The sequence below is a fragment of the Passer domesticus genome, chromosome 21, assembly GCF_036417665.1.
Source record: "Passer domesticus isolate bPasDom1 chromosome 21, bPasDom1.hap1, whole genome shotgun sequence".
NCBI classification, from domain to species: Eukaryota; Metazoa; Chordata; class Aves; order Passeriformes; family Passeridae; genus Passer; species Passer domesticus.
The window spans coordinates 3,491,425-3,510,352 of record NC_087494.1 but is presented as its reverse complement, the minus strand read 5'-3'; the positions used below and the strand labels follow the sequence as shown (position 1 = coordinate 3,510,352).

The following is an 18,928-nucleotide window of genomic DNA, read 5'->3' as shown; positions in this document are numbered from 1 at the left end:
ATCAGCCCCAGCCAAACCCTAATCAGAACAAGAACCACTCACACTCCAATTACTCAGAGACCGCAGCTTTGGCAGCATTTAGAATAGCAATTACCCTGTGCTCCAGGAAACCACAAGAGCAAAGAGGAATTAAGGTTTAATTTCTCTGAAGTCCACAAAAGCTCGATGAGCATCAGAGATCAGGGCAGCTCCTAAACACCACCAGGCAGCTGCTCTGGCTGATGGGATGGTGAGTTGTCCTTGGCTCAAACAAGGACGAGCTCTTTCCCTCCTGCCACGTGTCTGACACAGCTTGGGGGGTGCTGAAGCTGAGCTGTGCAGGCAGCCTGGAAGAGTGACAAGGGATAATGGCACGAACACCGTCCGAGCCTCAGCAGCCTCCCCACAGCATCCCAGAGAGCCCAGTGGGAAGCAAATCTCCTGGGACAGCAAGTTCAAGTCTTGTGGCTTTGTTTATTTTTGCATTTTAGGATCCCCAGAGAACAAGCCTGTGCCAGAAGAAACAACTCCGAAACATCTTAAAATACCAGTTTGTTTATGATCATTCTCACAGTGAGAGAATTCTGGATAGGCTTAGGGAAGAAATGGCACTGGTGGGGCCTTGAGTGCTGTGTCCAGTTCTGGGCCTCTCACTGGAGACACAGAAGGGCTGGAGGGTGTCCAGAGAAGGGAATGGAGCTGGGGAAGGGGCTGGAGAGTCACTCCTGTGAGGGAGCTGGGAAAGGGGCTCAGAAAAAGAGGCTCGGGGGGATCTTCAGGCTCTGCCCAACTCCCTGACAGGAGGGGCAGCCCTCACCTCGCTGGTGCAGCCCATCAGGAGGGAAATCCTGGCTCTGGTGGAACAAAACCAGGCTGAAGTTAGAAACACCTCCAGAGGGGCCTGGGCAGGACAGGAGGCTGCTGGTGCACACCCGGTTACAGCAGCTCCACCACAGGACACGGGTGGGGCTGATCCTCTGCCTTTGATGTTTTTAAAACCGGCAGTGAGGAGTCTGTCCCCTCCCAGGAGAGAACACCTCCTCCATGCCCAGAAAATAACAAATTACATCGCAGAGCCACAGCTCTCCATGCTCCAGAAGGAATCCTGGCACCAAAGATCGCCCGATGGCATCAGTGGCATCACCCAGAGCCCCGAGGTGAGGACAGGAATCACCTGAGCCATCAGGCAGAGGAGTTCCACTGGCTTCACACTACAAGCCTACAGTCGGTTGAGCTGTGGGTTTTGGTTTTTTCCTTAACACCATTTATTTTGCAACTTATTCCAAGGTGCGAATTTACTGCTTTCTCCACGGCAAAGCAGCCTTCAGTGCTGCACAGACAGCAGACACAAAATGAACAGTTATTCTTGGATAATTTATTCAGAATTTTAATATAAACAGTTAATTGTTCAATATTCCGACACACAGCAAGGATTTTTTTACTATTCAAAGATTTTCTGTACATGTCACTGCTTGGCTCTTAGATATGAAAACATTGAAAAAATAAATCAAGGGGGAAGGTTTTTCTCTTTTTTCTTCCTTTTTAAAAAAAATCATGGCACATTTGATCCTTTATTTCAAGCAAGAGGTATCTGCAGTACTATTTGTATTCTGGAACCTTAGATGCACAGAGGGAAAGGTGGGAGCAGCAAGAATGAACTGGGGAAAAAAATAAAAAACCCAAGACTTCACAGAACATCACCTAACATGTAACTGAAACTATCTGTAGTTTATTTAAGTGAAGCAGAGAGCATTTGCTTTGGGCTGTGTTGGATGAAGCTGATGTCCAGTTCCCCCATCCATGAGAGTCCTCAAATACAAACCAGTTTTGATACTCCAAGAATAAAATAATTCCCCTAACTAAAGCAAAAGGTAATGCTTTTCTTGCTCAAGTAACACTCTACCTCTGTAGATTTAGAAGTGGCCTTTCTAAAATTCTCCATCAGTTTTCATGGGACTCGTTTACGGGAAAAGACTTGGAAGTGGGGATGGTGGAAGCGTTGGAATGCTGCTGGGAGAGTCTGGATTTACAGAGCTTTGGTGTGGAGTCCAGCTCAGAGCTCTCAGGTCAAGAGCCCTCAGCTCAAGATTTACTGGTGCTGCTGGGACTGAGCAGGGGCTGGGGCTCAGCTAAGCAAGAGCCCACATTTAACCTCCACTGATGGCTCCTCTTTAGCTGCCAGGACTATTCCAGGTCCTCCCAGCCACCAGACCCTGTTCCCAAGGGATCCTTCTGGAAAAGGAGACTATTTAACACCACCAGTTGCAGCACTGGAGTGGGAGCAAAACCACTACCAGGAACAGAATTTCTGGCTGATTGCAAATCTCTTGGCAAAAAAGTAACAACACCATAGGAGTTAATACTAACTTTATTATACAATATTTAAAAAGTAATTTCTCTACCTGTCCCCTTACAGCTTGCATTGTGCTGCAGTGAATTTGCCCAAACTGCAAGAATAAGTGCTTCCTTCCGAGAAGGACAAGCAAATTCATTTTAAAAAGAAATACACATTTAATGACAGCAGATTTGCTAAAAACGGTTAACTTTAGAGTTGCTTTTCAACAGTCAGGTTCCTCCAAAAGTCAGTTGGATGACTGGCTTCACTCTTGTGATGCTCCTAACAAGGCTGAACACGTCAAGGCTTTACACTGACACTCACGGACAGAATCCAAGCAGAAGGAACACAGAGCCAAGCAGAAGGTAATAAAAAGGCCAAATTCCATTAAGTTCATACAAATACCAAACTAATCTTACGCTGAATTTCACAAAGTAACTATTTCTTGATTCCAACCCGTTCAGCAGTTCCTTTCCCTGGACCACAGGACACTCGAAGGGTGGCGGCTCCTTGGGCAGGGCCGGGGCTCCTGCGAGCCCCCGGCTCCGAGAGGATCACAGGGTTCATCTGCAGTTCTGAGCTCCCTCCAGGCTCTGAGCCCATCCCACACGGATCACGGGAGCACCTGGCACAGCCTTGACAGTAAGGTTTTATGGCACAAAGATATTTCACGTTCTGGCTTGTAAAACAAGGTTCCAGTCTTGGTAGCAGGAAGGGCCCGAGACACCTCAGGGTCCGTCTTCGTGTCACAGTGGCTTTGAGAGGGAACTCGACTGCCTCCCTCCCTCCCTCCTCTAAAGCAGAGGCTCAGCACCCTTCTCACTCCTGTCATTTCCTATTTGCCTTCAGCACAGTCAGCTCAGTAACACAAGAAGCGACTTTTGAGATTTTTTTTTCCAAAGAGATACCAACACTATAACCAACAGACTAAAATTAAGCAAAGTGTCCCATCGCTATAATACAAATTTAGGAGGAAAGAGATAAACTACCCATAAGTTAAGAGTACCCTTTAGCAACCTAAAAGCAGCCTCTTCATACCCACCCAGCTGCTTTACCATCATTGCTGCAGCGTGGTCTAGTTCCCATCACCTTTCCCAACCCAGTGCTGGCACAGAGTTTATGTCTGAGCTCTTCTATTTTACAACACAATAGAGTATTTACAAGCAGCCAAGACAGACACGTTCCTAACCCAGCAGCCAAGCTTTGCAGTGCTGTGCTGGCCTGCCAGAGAAGTTCCAGATTGGCAAGAGCCGTTCAGGAAGTGGCAATTGAGTTTAATGTGGAAACCTTTCTGAGAAACCTCTCCAGCCTCGCACTTCAGACATTTTCTCAGTGAAAGCTCAGCAGAGCTCAACTTCTTGCTCCTCCTGATTCACCAGAGTGAATTTCTGGCTACGTGGTGGTGCCAGACTGTGCCCAGGAGGCTCCAGCTGCTCCTGGATGGGCTGAGGGGTCTGTCCTGCTGCCCCGTGCTGCGAGCAGGGCATTCTCTGCCCAAAAAGGGCAGGAGCCAACCCTCCAGCAAATATTAATGCAAGGAAAGAAAGAGCTTCCCACTGCTGGCTGCCCTCCTCCAGCCATCTGACCTGCTCTCCTGCACCAGTGTTTGGTTCCTCCTAAGCAGCAGCAGCAGGAGCAGCAAGTGTGGTGCTTCCACTGCAGCTGGGCCGTTCTGCCCCGTAAGGATGTGGCCAGAGCAAAGAGCAGCAGCTCCCCAAGGCAGGGTGAGCACAGCAGCCCTGCCCGGGCTGGGGTCCCTGGCAGCACCCCAGAGGTTCCAATAGCACTTGAGTCTCCTCATTCACTTGCAGGAATTCTCTGAGCAGGAATCAGCGAGATCCGAGTGAGGCATCTGGGCATCCCTGGGGCGAGGATCTTCCAGCAGCAGAGACCAAGTGTCGGCTGTGAGCCAAGGAAGGATTTTCTAGCAGTGAGAGCTGGGCTTTGCGGGTGATGTTCATTTATTCTTCCTAATTCTACAGCTGAATGTGATCTGTAACAGCCACGAGCAGCAACCACTAGTGTTATTTGTTGTACAGAGGAGAAACACAATACCCTCCCCACTGGTACCACACGCCTTCCCTCCCCCTGGGCACAGGGTAGGAAGGATGAGCAACCTTCACACAGTGCTGGGTACAAACAACTGCTCTGTTTGGTGCAGGGTGAAGGTGACACTGAGCCATGGGAGGGGACTGCCTGTCCATGGAGCAGCACACACTCCCTGGCTCAGCCATCCGAGTGTTCAAACCATGTGTACTCACAGGGCCAACCAGTATCAACCACGGGGAAAAGCCAGACCCAATACAAGGTTCCAATGTTCCTTCAGGTAAAAGTTCTTCTATTCCCACAGCTATGATCACTGCCCTTGGAAATGGTATCAAAGCAAGGGTGTGCTGGAAAGGTTTCAGGAGGTCACTGGCAGGACCTTGGGTCACCTGTGCACAGTGAGAAGAGCAGTGACCAAACCACCCCAATGCAGCCCCAACAGCAAGGGCTGGTCCCAGTCCCTGCTCCACGCTGGCACATGCTGATCCAGGAGGAAGCAGCCTGCTCCTTTTAAGTCATGAGTTCACTAAAGTCCAAACATTTAAATGGATCTTTTGTTCTATATTTTTTTTTTTAATCACAGCAGAACTAAGGGATGAGATCAGATCCAAATTTGTAAATGGGTTCATTGGCCACAACTGTTCAGATTAGGGATCAACAGTGATGGGCCATTCTCCTTCCCATTCCCTTCATGAATGGTCCCTGGTATTGGAATCAGCTGATACTGATTTTCCCTGATCCACAATAGGTCCAGACCAGAATATTTAAACAGGTTTAGAGGTGTGTAGTATTAAAAAATATCCTTAAGAAACACTGAGGTAGACTGCACCAGAACAGGACAAAAATAATCCCACCACATCCACCTGCCAAGATTTTGTGGATACAAATTTACATGTTCCGTGTGTTTAAGAAAACTAATTGTTTGTTGCTTTTTTTTTACAGTGTTTTATATATTAAAATAAATAAAAAATTCTAATAAGAAAAACTTCTCTTCCTTAGAAAAGTGTGAGAATGTCTTCTTTCCTGCAGTGTAGTATAGAGCTGCTAAACAGTTACAACTTTGTAAAGCAGAAGAAATGTAAACGAGGCCTTTTGAAATCCAAAGGTTCTCACCCATGTCTGGACTGTGTTTTCCACCCAAATTTGTGGAGCAACCTGTACCCTCCACCTGGGCCAAACCCATCAGCCTCCAGCAGCAAAGGGCCCAACAGCTCCTGGTGCTGCCCAGAGTCTGTTGTCCCTCCTTTCATGACCTGAAGTGCTGTGTTGGCCAGAAGCAGCTGGGGGCAGAGGTTCCCAGCACCAGCTGCATCCCCGGGTGTGGGCTCAGAGAGCTCCTCCCTACAGACTGCAGCCCCTGTGCCTCGCTCACAGCAGCAGCACTGCCCGGGCTGGAGGCACAGCCCAGCCCAGGGTTCTGCCCTCCCAGCCAGGGCACCTCGCTTTGTCCTGGCAGAGAGCACAAAACACATCTCGGGCTTCTGCAGGAGGAGAAGTGAAGGACTGAGCATCTCTCCCTGCTGTTCAAGCACCTCCTGCACGCCACGGGCCTGTGACATCCATCATCTTCCTTCCCTGCTCCCACCAGCTCCGTGCTACCAGCCCTGGTTGAGTTTCACCATTTTTCTTCAACACCAGCTCTGTCTTTGCAAACTGCAGCACGACAAAGCACAGTCCCGACGGCGAGCGCTGACATCCCGGGAGCTCTGCAGTGGGAATCTTGAGGAACACAAGCTGGAGGCCTGGGAGCAGCAGAGAGGCAGCAAACCACAATCACCTCCGGCGTGCAGAGCCCAGAGCTTTGTGCTTCTCCCCTTCAGTGTCCCTTCCTCAGCTCCAGCTCGTGCTCGTCCTCTCTCGCCGGCTGCATCTGCGGCAAAGGCAAAGCGAGGGACACGGGGGCAGAGGAGGAGCAGGACTCGAGGCCAGGATGTTCTGTGTCCTTCAGCTCCCAACACCCACCACGGGGCTTCGACTGGAGCCAGCTGACTGTGTCGTATAAATCATGAAACTATTACAAAGCCTTGTCAAGTATGAACTGAACATGTGCTTCATCGCTCCTGCAAGGCTAAAATTAGTTCATTCTGAAATCTTTGGACCACTTTAAGACCAAACAATCCCCCAAAACTCTCCCCGCCCCAAAAGGATCATAAACAGTCAATAATTTATATGAAGTTAAAATTTAAACTAAAGACATCTTTAAATATGTTACAACAAACAATATATATACTCAATGCTGTAAGGACAGAAAACTCCGTGTCTCAGGTCAGGGGACTCCTACTTCGTTTGGTCTTGAAAGTACCCACAAATCTCAGAGTTCTGCTCATTTAGCTCCCAGCACGTTTTCCTCATTTGTTAATGAGAGAAAACCTGCTCTCAAGAGTCCTCAGTATAAAAATAATCTGTTTAGGATTCAGTCCCTCCAGGGAAATGGGGAAAAAAGATAAGTACACACTTCCAAGAAGAGGAAAGCTCCTGTGAGAACAGAGAATCATAGAGTATGCTGAGTTGGAAAGGACCCACCAGGATCACCTAATCCAACTCCTGGCCCTGTGCAGGACACCCCGAGAATCCCACCATGTGCCTGAAAGCGCTGTAAGTTGTGTACAAAACCAGAAGTGTCTCTTTTGCTATAGGGTACACCCCACATGTTGATACTGCACACACGCACACACACGCCCACGCACGCACCCCGGGGTTTCACCCCTTGAAAACAAAGTATGAAAGCAGCAGCTATTGGTCAATCTGAGGATCTGACTGATGTGCTGAATCCTTCAGCTGTAGTGGAGAGGCTGCCTGAAAGCCTGGAATTCTACTGGAAATCTCTTGTTCCGCGTTGCTGGGCTGGAGCTCCGGCAGCAGAGAACTTCACGTCTTCTGCTGGCAAACGCGGATGCTTCTCCTTCAGTTGAACTCACACGGTCGCTTCCTGTTGTGAAACCATGGTTACAGAAGGGACAGCAGCCATGGAAACCTCTTCCATTTATGTTCACAGATAAGTCCACTGACAACCAGTCAACTTGGCAAAAAAAAAAAAAAAAATTAATCGTAAGATGATTAAAAATCTGAAGAGTTTGTAGATGTGTGTCATACACTGTGGCAGCAATAACAAGAGTCCTGAGATTTGTGGAGGGGGGAAAAAAGCAGACACAACCCTTGGGCCAAACAGGAAGTGTTAGGAAGGACTTGACCTGGGCATGGAGAGAATGCGCCCGTTTTTCTTGCCACCGTTCATGTGAGTGTAAGGGATGTGCTCCTCGTAGTTGCCCTTGAGGGCCATGGAGGGTCCATTGTCCCTCCCCAGCGCTTTGTCCCTCTGGGAGTACGAGGAGGGGTCGAGGGGAATGCTCTCCATGTTCTCGAAGTCCATCTCGTACTCCTCTGTCTCCAGAGGTTTGTTCTCCTCGCTGTAGAAGAAGGAGACCTCGTGGAAGCTGGGGTGCAAGTCCTCCTTCAGCATCTCGATGATCTCAATGAAGGTGGGGCGCATCTTCGGGTTGTACTGCCAGCACATCTGCATCAGGCTGTGCCTGCAGCAGCACAGAGCACAGTCAGGGGCAGCAGAAACAATCCCGGGTGCAGAGCAAGGCTGGCACCCGTGGCACAGCCCCCACCACCCACACTACACCACTGACACCCCAGGTTGTTTGTTCTCTTTCCAGCCTCCACATCTGCCTCTAGATCCTGACACTCCTTTTTCTCTATTTCTGTCTAGATTAAAAATTCCTTCCGATTCCTTCAATTGTTCTTAACTTGGCTGCTGAAGGAAACAGGGCTGTGGTTCACAGACTCTGTGTGTGTGTGTGCACATGCACTTACAGCCTAGGTCATCCTTTTTTAATTAATTCCCTTTTAATTTTAACTCAGCCTGAAAGATAACAAGCTCCCAAAACTTTAAGGAAAATGGGAGGCTGGGCAGAGGACAGAGGTCCTGTAAACATCCCACCCAAAAGAAAGGCTGCAGCAAGAGGTCACATGTTATCAAACACCATGGAGAAAAAACTCACAAATACAAATAGAGTCTCAAACTGGAGTTTGTAACTGGCCATCAGACAAATGTCCAGCACAGCAGGCTTTTTTCATATGGATACTCACAAAACATGTTTATTTTATGACTCTGGAAGTGCTGTTTTGGCCAGAAGCAGCTGGGGGAAAAGGCTACCAGAACCAGAGAGTTACCATCTGTGCTCCCTTTTCCAGCCAGAGCTGCTTTCCCTCACAATTGCTCCAGTGTGACTCCTCACTCAGAATCCCAGGATTACTGAGGTTGGAAAAGACCTCCCAAGATCATCAAGTCCAACCCTTGACCCACCCCCACCTTGTCCCCAGCCCAGAGCACTGAATGCCACATCCAGGCCTTCCTTGGACACCTCCAGGGATGGGGACTCCAAACCTCCCTGGGCAGCCCCTTCCTTGGATCACTACGGATACTTTGGTGGAATTTCTGAGGGAGGTGCCTCACTAAACTCTGCTTTTGTCCTCCCCAGCTGAGGGGGGTGAAGAGGTGCCCCAGGTCAGGCCATCTTTTTGGGCCACACTTCAGGCAAAGAGTGCAGCTGGGCTGGTTGTCCCTGCCTGCCCACTTACAGCCTCTCCGGGCAGTTGTCCGGCTGATCCAGGTATCCTCCATCCATGACAAACTTTAGCACCTGCTCGTTGGAGAGTCCCTGGTAAGGCTGCTCTGCCAAGCTGCTTATTTCCCAAAGGACAACACCAAATGACCTAAGGGAGAGAGAAAGCTCCTGGTGAGAACAAAACATCCTGGAGCCCTCCCAGTGACAGAGTTATTTTGGAAAACGAACTTCTAAAGAACACGACTATATTTTTATGGAAGTGTTTCAAAACAACGGCTTTGTTTTGTCTGTGCTCCGAGCAAGTCAGTTTAAACCATGTGTGCTAAAACAAGGAGCTGGAATCCATCTGGGATGGCAGAGGACCACTTACCACACGTCGGAGTAGGTGGTGAACACGCCATCCTTCAGCGACTCCGGGGCCATCCAGCGCACGGGCAGCAGCCCTTTGCCCCCCTTGCGGTAATAATCCGTCTCGTAGATGTCCCTGGTCATCCCAAAGTCTGAGGGGAAGCAATTGGGATGTGTTAAATGCCCCTCCATCCATCCTGTGCAACATCTCCAGATGGATGTTGCCGTCCCCCCACTGCCAAAGTCCAGCCTGCAGTCATCTGTCACCTCGTGATTAATGTTCAAAACATTTCCCTTTTCCTGCATTTTTTTTCTACAGAGTCACAACAGAGACTCCAGAGTTAAATTTTTTGGTGACAGCTTCTATTCTAAACATTATTTTATTCATCCTCTGTAAGTAAAACAGAGCTCCCTTTGTCTGAAATCCCACTGCCCTGGCTTTAATTCCAGAGAGCTCTGAAAAATCACCACTCTGTGGGGTTCCAGGTTATTTTTAAATGTTGTATTTACTTATTACTAAAAGAGTTTGGGTTAAAAACTGGGTTAAATTACTTTTAAAAGCCACCTGACCCAATGACGGGATTATCAGCACTGGGTTTGTTGTACCCAATTCCTTTTTTGTCTTAATTCTCATGGAAGCAAAGACCAGTGAAACAAACCCAGGTAGTTTAGGCTGAAAAGGTAACGAACTTTCAGGACAGAGGTTTGGGAATAGAGAAGGTGAGAAAAGCTACTCTGGCTCTACAGGAGATATCGTTCTTACTGAAGTCCACACAGTTCTGTCACAGGGAAGAAACAGAGGGAAGTGCTGCAATTTCCCAGAGGCAGACAGCGAGAATCACCCGTGTTTGACACGTTGGTTTTATCAACTTGCTTTTACAACAAACACGATGCACAGAACAATCTCCTGATCACAGAATGGCCTGGGTTGGAGGGGACCAGCAGCACCTACCCCCGATTTTCACAGTGAAGTCCTCTGCCACCATGCAGTTGCGAGCTGCCAGGTCCCTGTGCACGAACTTCTTGGCGTTCAGGTAGGCCATGCCGTCGGCGATCTCCGCCGCCATCTGGATCATCTCCCTCAGCGTCGGCGGCGGCCGGCCGGGGTTATTCTGCCAGGAAAAATCACAGTCACAGAAGGGTTTGGGTTAGGTGTGACCTTAACATCATCCAGGTCCCTGCCATGAGCAGGGAACCCTGCTCCAAACTTCCAACCTGGCCTTGGACACTTCCAGCTTCTCTGCACAACCTGTGCCAGGCCCTGCCTGCCCTCACAGCCAAGAACGTCTTCCCAAAACCACATCAGATCTACCCTTTTTCAGCTTAAAGCCATTAAATAAAGAAGTATTAAACCCCAAATCAAGTAATTCTGTTCCACAAGAGACTCACTCTCTCCTGTCTTTACCTCAGCTTCAGGTCTCAAAGAGCGCAGGTAACTTTTCAGATCCCCATGTGCCATCAGCTCCATGACCACCAGAGTAGGCTGTCCCTTGGAGACCACTCCGAGGAGGCGAACCTGGAAAACGAGTGAGAAATTCCCTCAAGAGAGCTCAGAACAGCCCCACAAGGCCTCGTCAGGCTGAGAGGTTTACAAAGAGCAGCAGTGAAACAATTTGGGCAGAACGGGTTCTGCGGAATCCCGCAGGGAGAGATCCCAGCTCCGATGGATCAGCTGCCTCTGCTGCTTTGGCCAGCTGAGGCTCGGGCTCTGAAGGCACTGGAGAGCTGTGTGCTGAGGCGCCCAGCACTTACCACATGATGGCAGCTGAAGCCTTTCATGACAGAGGCCTCGTTGAGGAACTCGATGCGCTCGCGCAGGCTGGCCGACTCGTTCACCGTCTTCACGGCCACGCGCGTCTCGGGCTCTCCCTTCACGATGTCCTTGGCGATGCCCTCGTACACCATCCCGAAGGAGCCCTGGCCCAGCTCCCTCAGGAGGGTGATCTTGTCCCGTGGCACCTCCCACTCGTCAGGGACATAAACTGTGGGGCACAGGGGAACATCCTGAGCTGAGCATCTCCTGAAAGACGCTCCGGCAGCAGCCCTGGGTAGCGCTGCCGCACTGCAGGGGGGTGAATTCTACAAAAGGACCAGAAAACCCCACAAAGACAACCCCGAGCCCACCCTGCTGCACTGGCTGCATGACAACACAAGAAAGAAGCCCTGGTTGCCCTCACCGTCACTGGCACTGATGTACTCAGGGTTGGAGGATGCATACAGGGGTCCTGTTGGTCCTTCGGTTTGTCTGGAAGAGAGAAAAATTCCTCAGCACTCTGCAGCCTCTGACACCTTCGAGGTGAGGGCAGTTTGATCAATCCCCAAAGCATGCAGCAAATAAACTGTCCCCATATGGCACAAACTATTTCCTGCACTTAAATTAATGCTGCAATCACTATGGAAATTAGAAACTAAACAAAAACTGACTCCCAACAAAGCAGCAAAACTTTTGGATGTAAGTTTTGGTGTTTCTGGTGAGGTGAACAAGAGAAAACTGCACTCACCTCTTTTTCACAAGCACATAAGCAGCTCCAATAATTCCAGCAATTATTATGGCAAAAATAATAGGAACAATGATAACAGCAATATTTGGCTGAGCATTCACTAGGAGAGAAAGAGAGAGTTGGAGGTATTATATGCAGCACCCCAACAATTATACAAGTCAACATACTGATTTTTTCCTCAATAAAATGTCCCCCTTCAATAAATTGGAACAAATACAAAACTAGAAGCTATTTCAGATCAAAATGTGGGGCTGCTCAGAATGAGGACTAACAAACAAAAGCCATGTGTTTCCAAGTAATTTCAGGTTCTTGACAACCGATGTATTTGGTAAACATTTAGTGATTCCCTGCTTGCTACACCCCATCCTCCAGAAATAAACCGAGTTTCTGTCTGGGATTAGAAGTCAAGAATGAAGTGAACTCACAATAATCAGCCACGTAGAAGTAGGTGGGCTCTGTCCAGGAGCCGTTCCCGGCCAGGGAGGTGGCGCGGATCCGCACGCTGTAGTTGCCGGGCTGCAGCCCCCGCAGCCTGCAGCCGCCCTCGCTGGCAAAGTGCTTGCGGGACACGCAGAAATGGGCTTCCTGTGGGGACAGGGCTGTGCCAGGGCCGTGCTGCAGCACCGGGGCTCCCTGACAGCTCCTGGAGCAACCTGACAGCTCTTGGGGGCTCCTGCAGCACCCTGGGCTCCCTGACAGCTCCCCGGGATTCCTGTGGCACCTGGGGCTCCATGAGAGGTTCTGGGGGCTCCCTGACAGCTCTTGGGGGCTCCCCAACAGCTCCTGGAGGCTTCTGCAGCACCCTGGGCTCCCTGAGAGTTTCTTGGAGGCTCCTGCAGCACCCAGGGCTCCCTGACAGCTCCTGGGAGCTTCCTGACAGCTCTTGGGGGCTCCTGTAACAACCAGAGTTCCCTAAGAGCTCCCCGGGACTCCTGCAGCACTTGGGGCTCCCTGAGAGGTCCTGGGGGCTCCTGACAGCTCTGCAGCACCCAGGGCTCCCTGACAGCTCCTGGGGGCTTCCTGCAGCACCTTCAGCTTCCTGAGAGCTCCTGGGGGCTCCTGTAACATCCAGAGCTCCCTGAGAGCTCCCCACAACTCCTGCAGCAGCCAGGGCTCCCTGAGAGCTCCCTGATGGCTCCCTGGGGCTCCTGCAGCACCTCCCCAGCTGGCAAACACACACCCAAGGGCTCTCAGTCTGCTCCAGGTTAGCAGTTTGTGCTGGATTTGTGCTTTGCAGGGCAGTAGGTCAGGTTACAGAGAGCAAGTGCCATCTGCTGCTCTGGCTCTCAGCACTGACACTGGGCCTGCTAGGGGAGTGCCACTGCTCCTGTGGCACTGACACCAGCCCTGTCCCCCTGGCACTGACACCAGCCCTGTCCCCATAGCACTGACACCAGCCCTGTCCCCCTGGCACTGACACCAGCCCTGTCCCCATAGCACTGACACCAGCCCTGTCCCCATAGCACTGACACCAGCCCTGTCCCCCTGGCACTGACACCAGCCCTGTCCCCAAGAGCTCATGGGCTGTTCAACACCTTCCTCACTCCTCTAAGCAACTTAATTTTCACAGAATCACAGAAACATCAAGGTTGGAAGAGACCTTCAAGGCCAAGTCCCAGCAACAACCCAGCACCACCCTCATCAGCCCCAGAACGTGTCCCCAGGTGCCACATTCAGACACCTCTTGAACACTTCAGAGATGGTGACTCCATCCTCTCCTTTGTTAACTTATTCCACTGCCTGAGCCCTCCTGCAGGGATTTTTTTTTCTGGTATCTAATCTGAACCTCCCCAGTACAACTTAAGGGCTTTTGTCTGAGACACAGCAATGTGGGGTTTCTGTCCCTCTGTGAAATAACGTTTCTACAAAGGCTCCCTGCAGAAAGCTGGCAAATCAGCTAAACTTGCTGAGCAAACGGGCACCACAGAGGCAGATTATTTCCTGATGTCATCCCAGGCTTCTAGAGGAGACAAATTTACTAGTGAACTTTTGTATTCCTTTAATTCTGCACCAGGAAACCCAACTAGTCAGGGTACTGCATCCACAAGGACTGTCAGGTCTTAAAGAGCCTGGGCTCCCAGGGGGAGCCACTTCTCCAAAGGTGCTGTGACAGCAGAACCTCTCACCAAAGGTGCTGGGACAGCAGAACCTCTCACCAAAGGTTCTGTGAAAGCAGAACCTCCCACCAAAGGTGCTGGGACAGCAGAAGCTCCCACCAAAGGTGCTGGGACAGCAGAACCTCTCACCAAAGGTTCTGTGAAAGCAGAACCTCCCACCAAAGGTGCTGTGACAGCAGAAGCTCCCACCAAAGGTGCTGTGAGTGACAGCAGAAGCTCCCACCAAAGGTGCTGGGACAGCAGAAGCTCCCAGCAAAGGTGCTGTGAGTGACAGCAGAGGCTCTCACCTCGGTCTCCCCAAGCCGCCCGTAGTTCACCTCGTAGAGCACGATGAGGCCGTTGGGCTCCTTTGGCTCCTGCCACTTGAGGTGCACAGTGTTCTTTTCCACCAGCTCATGGGACACTGGGCCAACGATGTCATCAGCCTTAGCTAGAAACAAGTTCAAGATCAGGTTTAGTTTCATGTCTTTGGGCAAAATTCACACCTGCCAATACCTCATCCATCCTTTCCCACCAGGACATAAGGTGTCCTTATATATTGCAGCTGCCTCCCGTGGGAAAAGCAGCATTTTGGGAGCAGCACCAAGCCACGGCAGGGCTCAGGGACAGAATCACCTTCTGGCATGGTCCTGGCACTGACATAAGCTGCCACGCTGCAGCGGGACTCCTGGGCATCGTGGTTGCAGGCGTGCAGCTCGATGCGGTACCCGGTGAAGTGGCGCAGCCCCGAGATCACCAGGGACTCCTTGGACAGCACCTTCTCAAAGGGTTTCTGCTCCTCTGCACCCTCAGCTGCTGCTGAATTGTTGGGGGAGGATGGGATGGTGGGTAACACCACGGTGGCGTTTGCCACGGAGCCCAGGTCTCTTCGTTTTCTTGATGGCCTGTCAGACAACACGGTCACCACGTCAGTGTTACAGTCAGTGTCAGCCCCTCCAGCTGGCAAGGAAGGGGCAAAATGGGAGAGCTCAGAGTGCCACTGAAAACTCAGACTTTGAGTGCCACTGAAAACCCAAAACTCAAATTTTTGCTGCTGAACTGAACTTTCCACTGCCACCTCTGACTAGCAGCCATGGCCAGCCCCAGCCCCAGCAGGGATTTGCTCTGACAGGTCTCTGCCACCTTCCCTGCTTCCTCTGCCCTCCCTGGTGCCATTCTCCTCCTCCAGCAAAAGGCACCAGCCAGAAAGCAGAGTTTGAGATGTCCTGATATTTCCAAAGCAATGAAGAAATTCAGCATTTTTTTTTAACCAAGACATACATTTTTACAAAATTCTGTATCCCCCAGACTCTTCTCCCTGCACAACTGCACACAGGGGGACAAAATAAAAATAAACCAATCCAAGCTTCAAGTATTTGCTTGAGAATTCAAGTTCCCCTGGGTCTCTCAGCTGTCTAACTTTACCAGGTTGCCTCAGATGCCTCGGGCAGGGTTGCAATGCTTTGGAGTTCAGCCCCCACCCTGGAGCTGCAGCCCTGAGCACACCAGGTCACACCACGGCCCCACTCGGTGACCTCAGATGTGCCACATGTCCCAAGTGTCACTAACTTACATTTATAAAGCAAAAGGCCACTCTCCCAGCTCTCTGGAACACATTTGCCACTCTCACCCCCAAGGCTGAACCTCGATGGACACACAAGGAATTTTAGCCTTTTCCCAAGAGATCAAACCTATGAAATCCTTTTCAAGGCATGCATTTAGAACTCACGATTCTGATTACTTATTCACTGTGTGGTTTTGTTAACCAAATGTTGCTCCTCAGGTTATTGCATTTCAGTCTGAAAATGTGATTTTTTCACTTGTAAAACCAGCACCTGCAGCTGACCATGTCACCTTCCCTGTCTGCATCTGAATGCCACCAGACAGCTTTAATATCAGGTTTTATCAGCAAATAAACAGAACAAATTCAACAGAATTAAGAAGCATTCAAAAATTTCATTTTCTTGGCAAGAAAAAAAAAAAGAAGAAGAAGAAAAAGGGATAAGTACCAAACCAAAAGTGCCAAAAGTGCTCAATCTAACACTCTTATGTGCTGCCACATACTTGCCATGGGGAATTCCAGGTCAGGAACTAACCAAGGTGGTGAATCAGTAACTGTATTCAGTTACACAAAAGGAATTAATGCCAGTTGAAATCCAGACCATGTATTTTAAGGGGGTGATGATCTTTTTGTGTGTGTGTGCATGTGTGTGCAGCTATTAAAGGGTACAAAGAGTGACCTGATCTGAACCCACACTTGAGGCATCTCCAGGCTCTAAAAATGTAACAAGCTGCTGAAGCAAATCTTTGCTGCTGAACTGAACTTTCCACTGCCACCTCTGACTAGCAGCCATGGCCAGCCCCAGCCCCAGCAGGGATTTGCTCTGACAGGTCTCTGCCACCTTCCCTGCTTCCTCTGCCCTCCCTGGTGCCATTCTCCTCCTCCAGCAAAAGGCACCAGCAGAAAGCAGAGTTTGAGCTGTCCTCAACCTGAACACTGGGCTGCACACAACACAACACAAATATGATGGAGTTGTCATCATCACAGAATGGTTTGGGTGAGAGGGACCTCAAAGCCCATCCAGTGCCACCCCTGCCATGGCAGGGACACCTCCCACTGTCCCAGGCTGCTCCAGCCCCAGTGTCCAGCCTGGCCTTGGGCACTGCCAGGGATCCAGGGGCAGCCACAGCTGCTCTGGGCACCCCAAGCCAGGGCCTGCCCACCCTGCCAGCCAGGAATTCCTTCCTGCAGAATATTCATCCACCTGATGACAAATAAGGATGGCAAACAGCCGGTTCAGCAAGCACATTCCAGCTTTAAGATTTCTCTTTCTTAATTACTAATTAACTCCTTTTGGAGCTGCTGTTCCCTCAGCCTGTGTGGTGCTGTGAGCAGTGTCCCCTCAGGATGGGGCAGAGTTCAGGGAGCCAGCTCTGGGTCATGCCACCTCCCTCCTTGGGAAGGATTCCTTATGGTCAAACAGGACCTGGTTTGCATAAAAGCAAAGCTACACCCTCTGTTTATCCAGTGTGAATGCAGCTGATCCTCGTGTTCACGGGAATTTTGTTTTTCACAAGTAAAACAGTAATTTGACCACCGATGCCACACGGAGTAAAATGCAATTCCTTCCTTCTCAAGTCACAGAAAGTTAAGAAAAGCTTTTCAAGCTGAAATCCCCAATCTTCCCATATTTATTATCCTGGATTTGCAGCAATTTTCTTGCCAAATTCTCTGTATTTTCTCAGAGTTGTTCCAGTGTAATTTGCATTGAGGCCATCTCAGCAGCTCCAGGGATCTCCCTGTGAAACCCTCAGGTTCCTCCTGTCCTCACAGGTGACATGGGGGGCCTGGAAGTGACCCCTCAGCACACACAGTATGGCCTGTGCTGGGGGATTCCAAAAATGCTTTTGGCACCTGAAGCCAAGCTTTTCCACACCCCTGAAACCACCCCAGGTCAGCTGGCCCAGCAAAAGCGTTTTAGATTTGTCTGTACAATTAACTAAATTGGGAAACAATAACTTTTAAAGAGAGTCATTCCTCAGATCTCGCTCCCCAGGAATATTGGGAATGGCACAAATGTGTGACAGAGGACAGGGACAGCGACCTGGGGCTGCTCCTGCTCTTGCTGCAGGGAATAGCTGGAATGACACCCTGAGCAGCAGCCACTGAGCTCCCCTCTGCCTCTCAGGACTTTTGAATCTTTCCCTGCTTCCCACAGAATCGAGGAGGGGTGAGGCTGGAGGGCACCTCTGGGGATTCCCTGATCCCAGCCCCTGGCCCAAAGCAGGGGCAGCTGGAGCAGAGCTCAGGACCACGAGGGATCTCCAGGGATGGAGACTCCACACACCCATCCCTGGGCAGCCTGTGCCAGGGTGTGACTAGCCCTGAGCTCCAACCCGTGCAGAACTCCTCCAAAATGAGAGCAGATAGCCCAGGAAAGAAGAAAAAGCATCAAAGAAACAAAGATGGCCATTTTGCTCAGCCCCACAGGGGACCTGGAGTGAGCCACTGCCAGCTCTGCCTGCGCAGAGGAACATTCCTGAACTTCTAGTTTGGCTTTTTGTCACTGCCAGAGAAAACTGAGCCCCAGGAGGTGTGACAGTGGCTCCTGGAGTGGGTAATCAACGTGCCCAGTGGGAAGGAACTGTGATTTCCAGAGGGTGAGATCAGCCCTGCACTAAGGCTGGATCCTGCCCAGGGATCAGATCGCTGGGAACAGGGCAGGAGGGGAGAAATGGCACATGGAAAACAAGAAGATATCAGGGAGAAACTGCTGGGATTCTGCTCCCCTGGCATCTCATGTTCCCTGCTGGCCTCATCCCTGAGATTCCTCCCGTGACTGGCAAGCTCCCTCTCTCCAGGAGAGGCCACACAGCACCTCAGGAGAGGTCACTGAACTCCCAGGAGCCACAAAAAAAGCACCTGAAGTAAACCACACTCCCTGCTCCCTGCCAGGCTCTGTGAGCAGGTGATAGCACAGTATTCACAGGAAAAAGAATTCTGATTTATGTGCTGACAGCCTGGAGCCTGCCAGGGAAGACAAGCAGGGCACGTGGCAGCAGGGAGCCTCTTCACCACTGGCTTGTTTTAGAGGATTAGTTGGCCATGGGATGTGGGGATTTTTTCCTCAGGAGGCTGACAAGGTGGCACATCCTGGTGATTGGTTTCTTCCTAAAATACATACCCCACAAACTGGCCTGAGAAGCATCCTGGGCTGGCTGCACAATAAAATTGGGGGTGGGGAAAAGAAAAAAGAAATCAGACTGTCAGAATTGTCTGCCTGCATCAGGAGGAGTTTGGCTTTTGCATATGGCTTGGTTCTCCTCTGCTTTGGAATATGTCATGTCCTGGCATCCTGTGGCACACTGGAGCTCATCCTGATGGGCACCAAGAGCCAGGGAACAGCAAAAGGAGGGGTTCTGCTCAAACTTCCAGGTGAGGACTGCAGGCACCAGGGCAGGGAACCCCAGGGATGCTTTAACAGGGAAAATGCTCAGTGCAGTGACCCAGCTTTTGTCAGGCAGCTGCAAATGCAGGTTTGCTGGCTG

At 50.5% G+C, this 18,928-nt stretch overlaps 1 protein-coding gene across 1 annotated transcript in view; it reads right to left on the bottom strand.

Annotated features, from left to right (window-relative positions):
* Positions 1-1,334: 1,334 nt before the first annotated feature.
* INSR (insulin receptor) overlaps positions 1,335-18,928 on the bottom strand; it is a 59,790-nt gene continuing 42,196 nt past the window's right edge. Inside the window, exons 11-21 of the mRNA XM_064396762.1 lie at positions 14,516-14,784; positions 14,188-14,330; positions 12,209-12,368; positions 11,784-11,883; positions 11,460-11,527; positions 11,035-11,264; positions 10,688-10,798; positions 10,235-10,394; positions 9,305-9,434; positions 8,948-9,082; positions 1,335-7,890 (exon numbers count right to left, since the gene is read on the bottom strand). Coding sequence (XP_064252832.1) covers positions 7,536-7,890; positions 8,948-9,082; positions 9,305-9,434; positions 10,235-10,394; positions 10,688-10,798; positions 11,035-11,264; positions 11,460-11,527; positions 11,784-11,883; positions 12,209-12,368; positions 14,188-14,330; positions 14,516-14,784 — 1,861 coding nt within the window. The 3' untranslated portion in view covers positions 1,335-7,535. The remainder of the gene's footprint in view (positions 7,891-8,947; positions 9,083-9,304; positions 9,435-10,234; positions 10,395-10,687; positions 10,799-11,034; positions 11,265-11,459; positions 11,528-11,783; positions 11,884-12,208; positions 12,369-14,187; positions 14,331-14,515; positions 14,785-18,928) is intronic.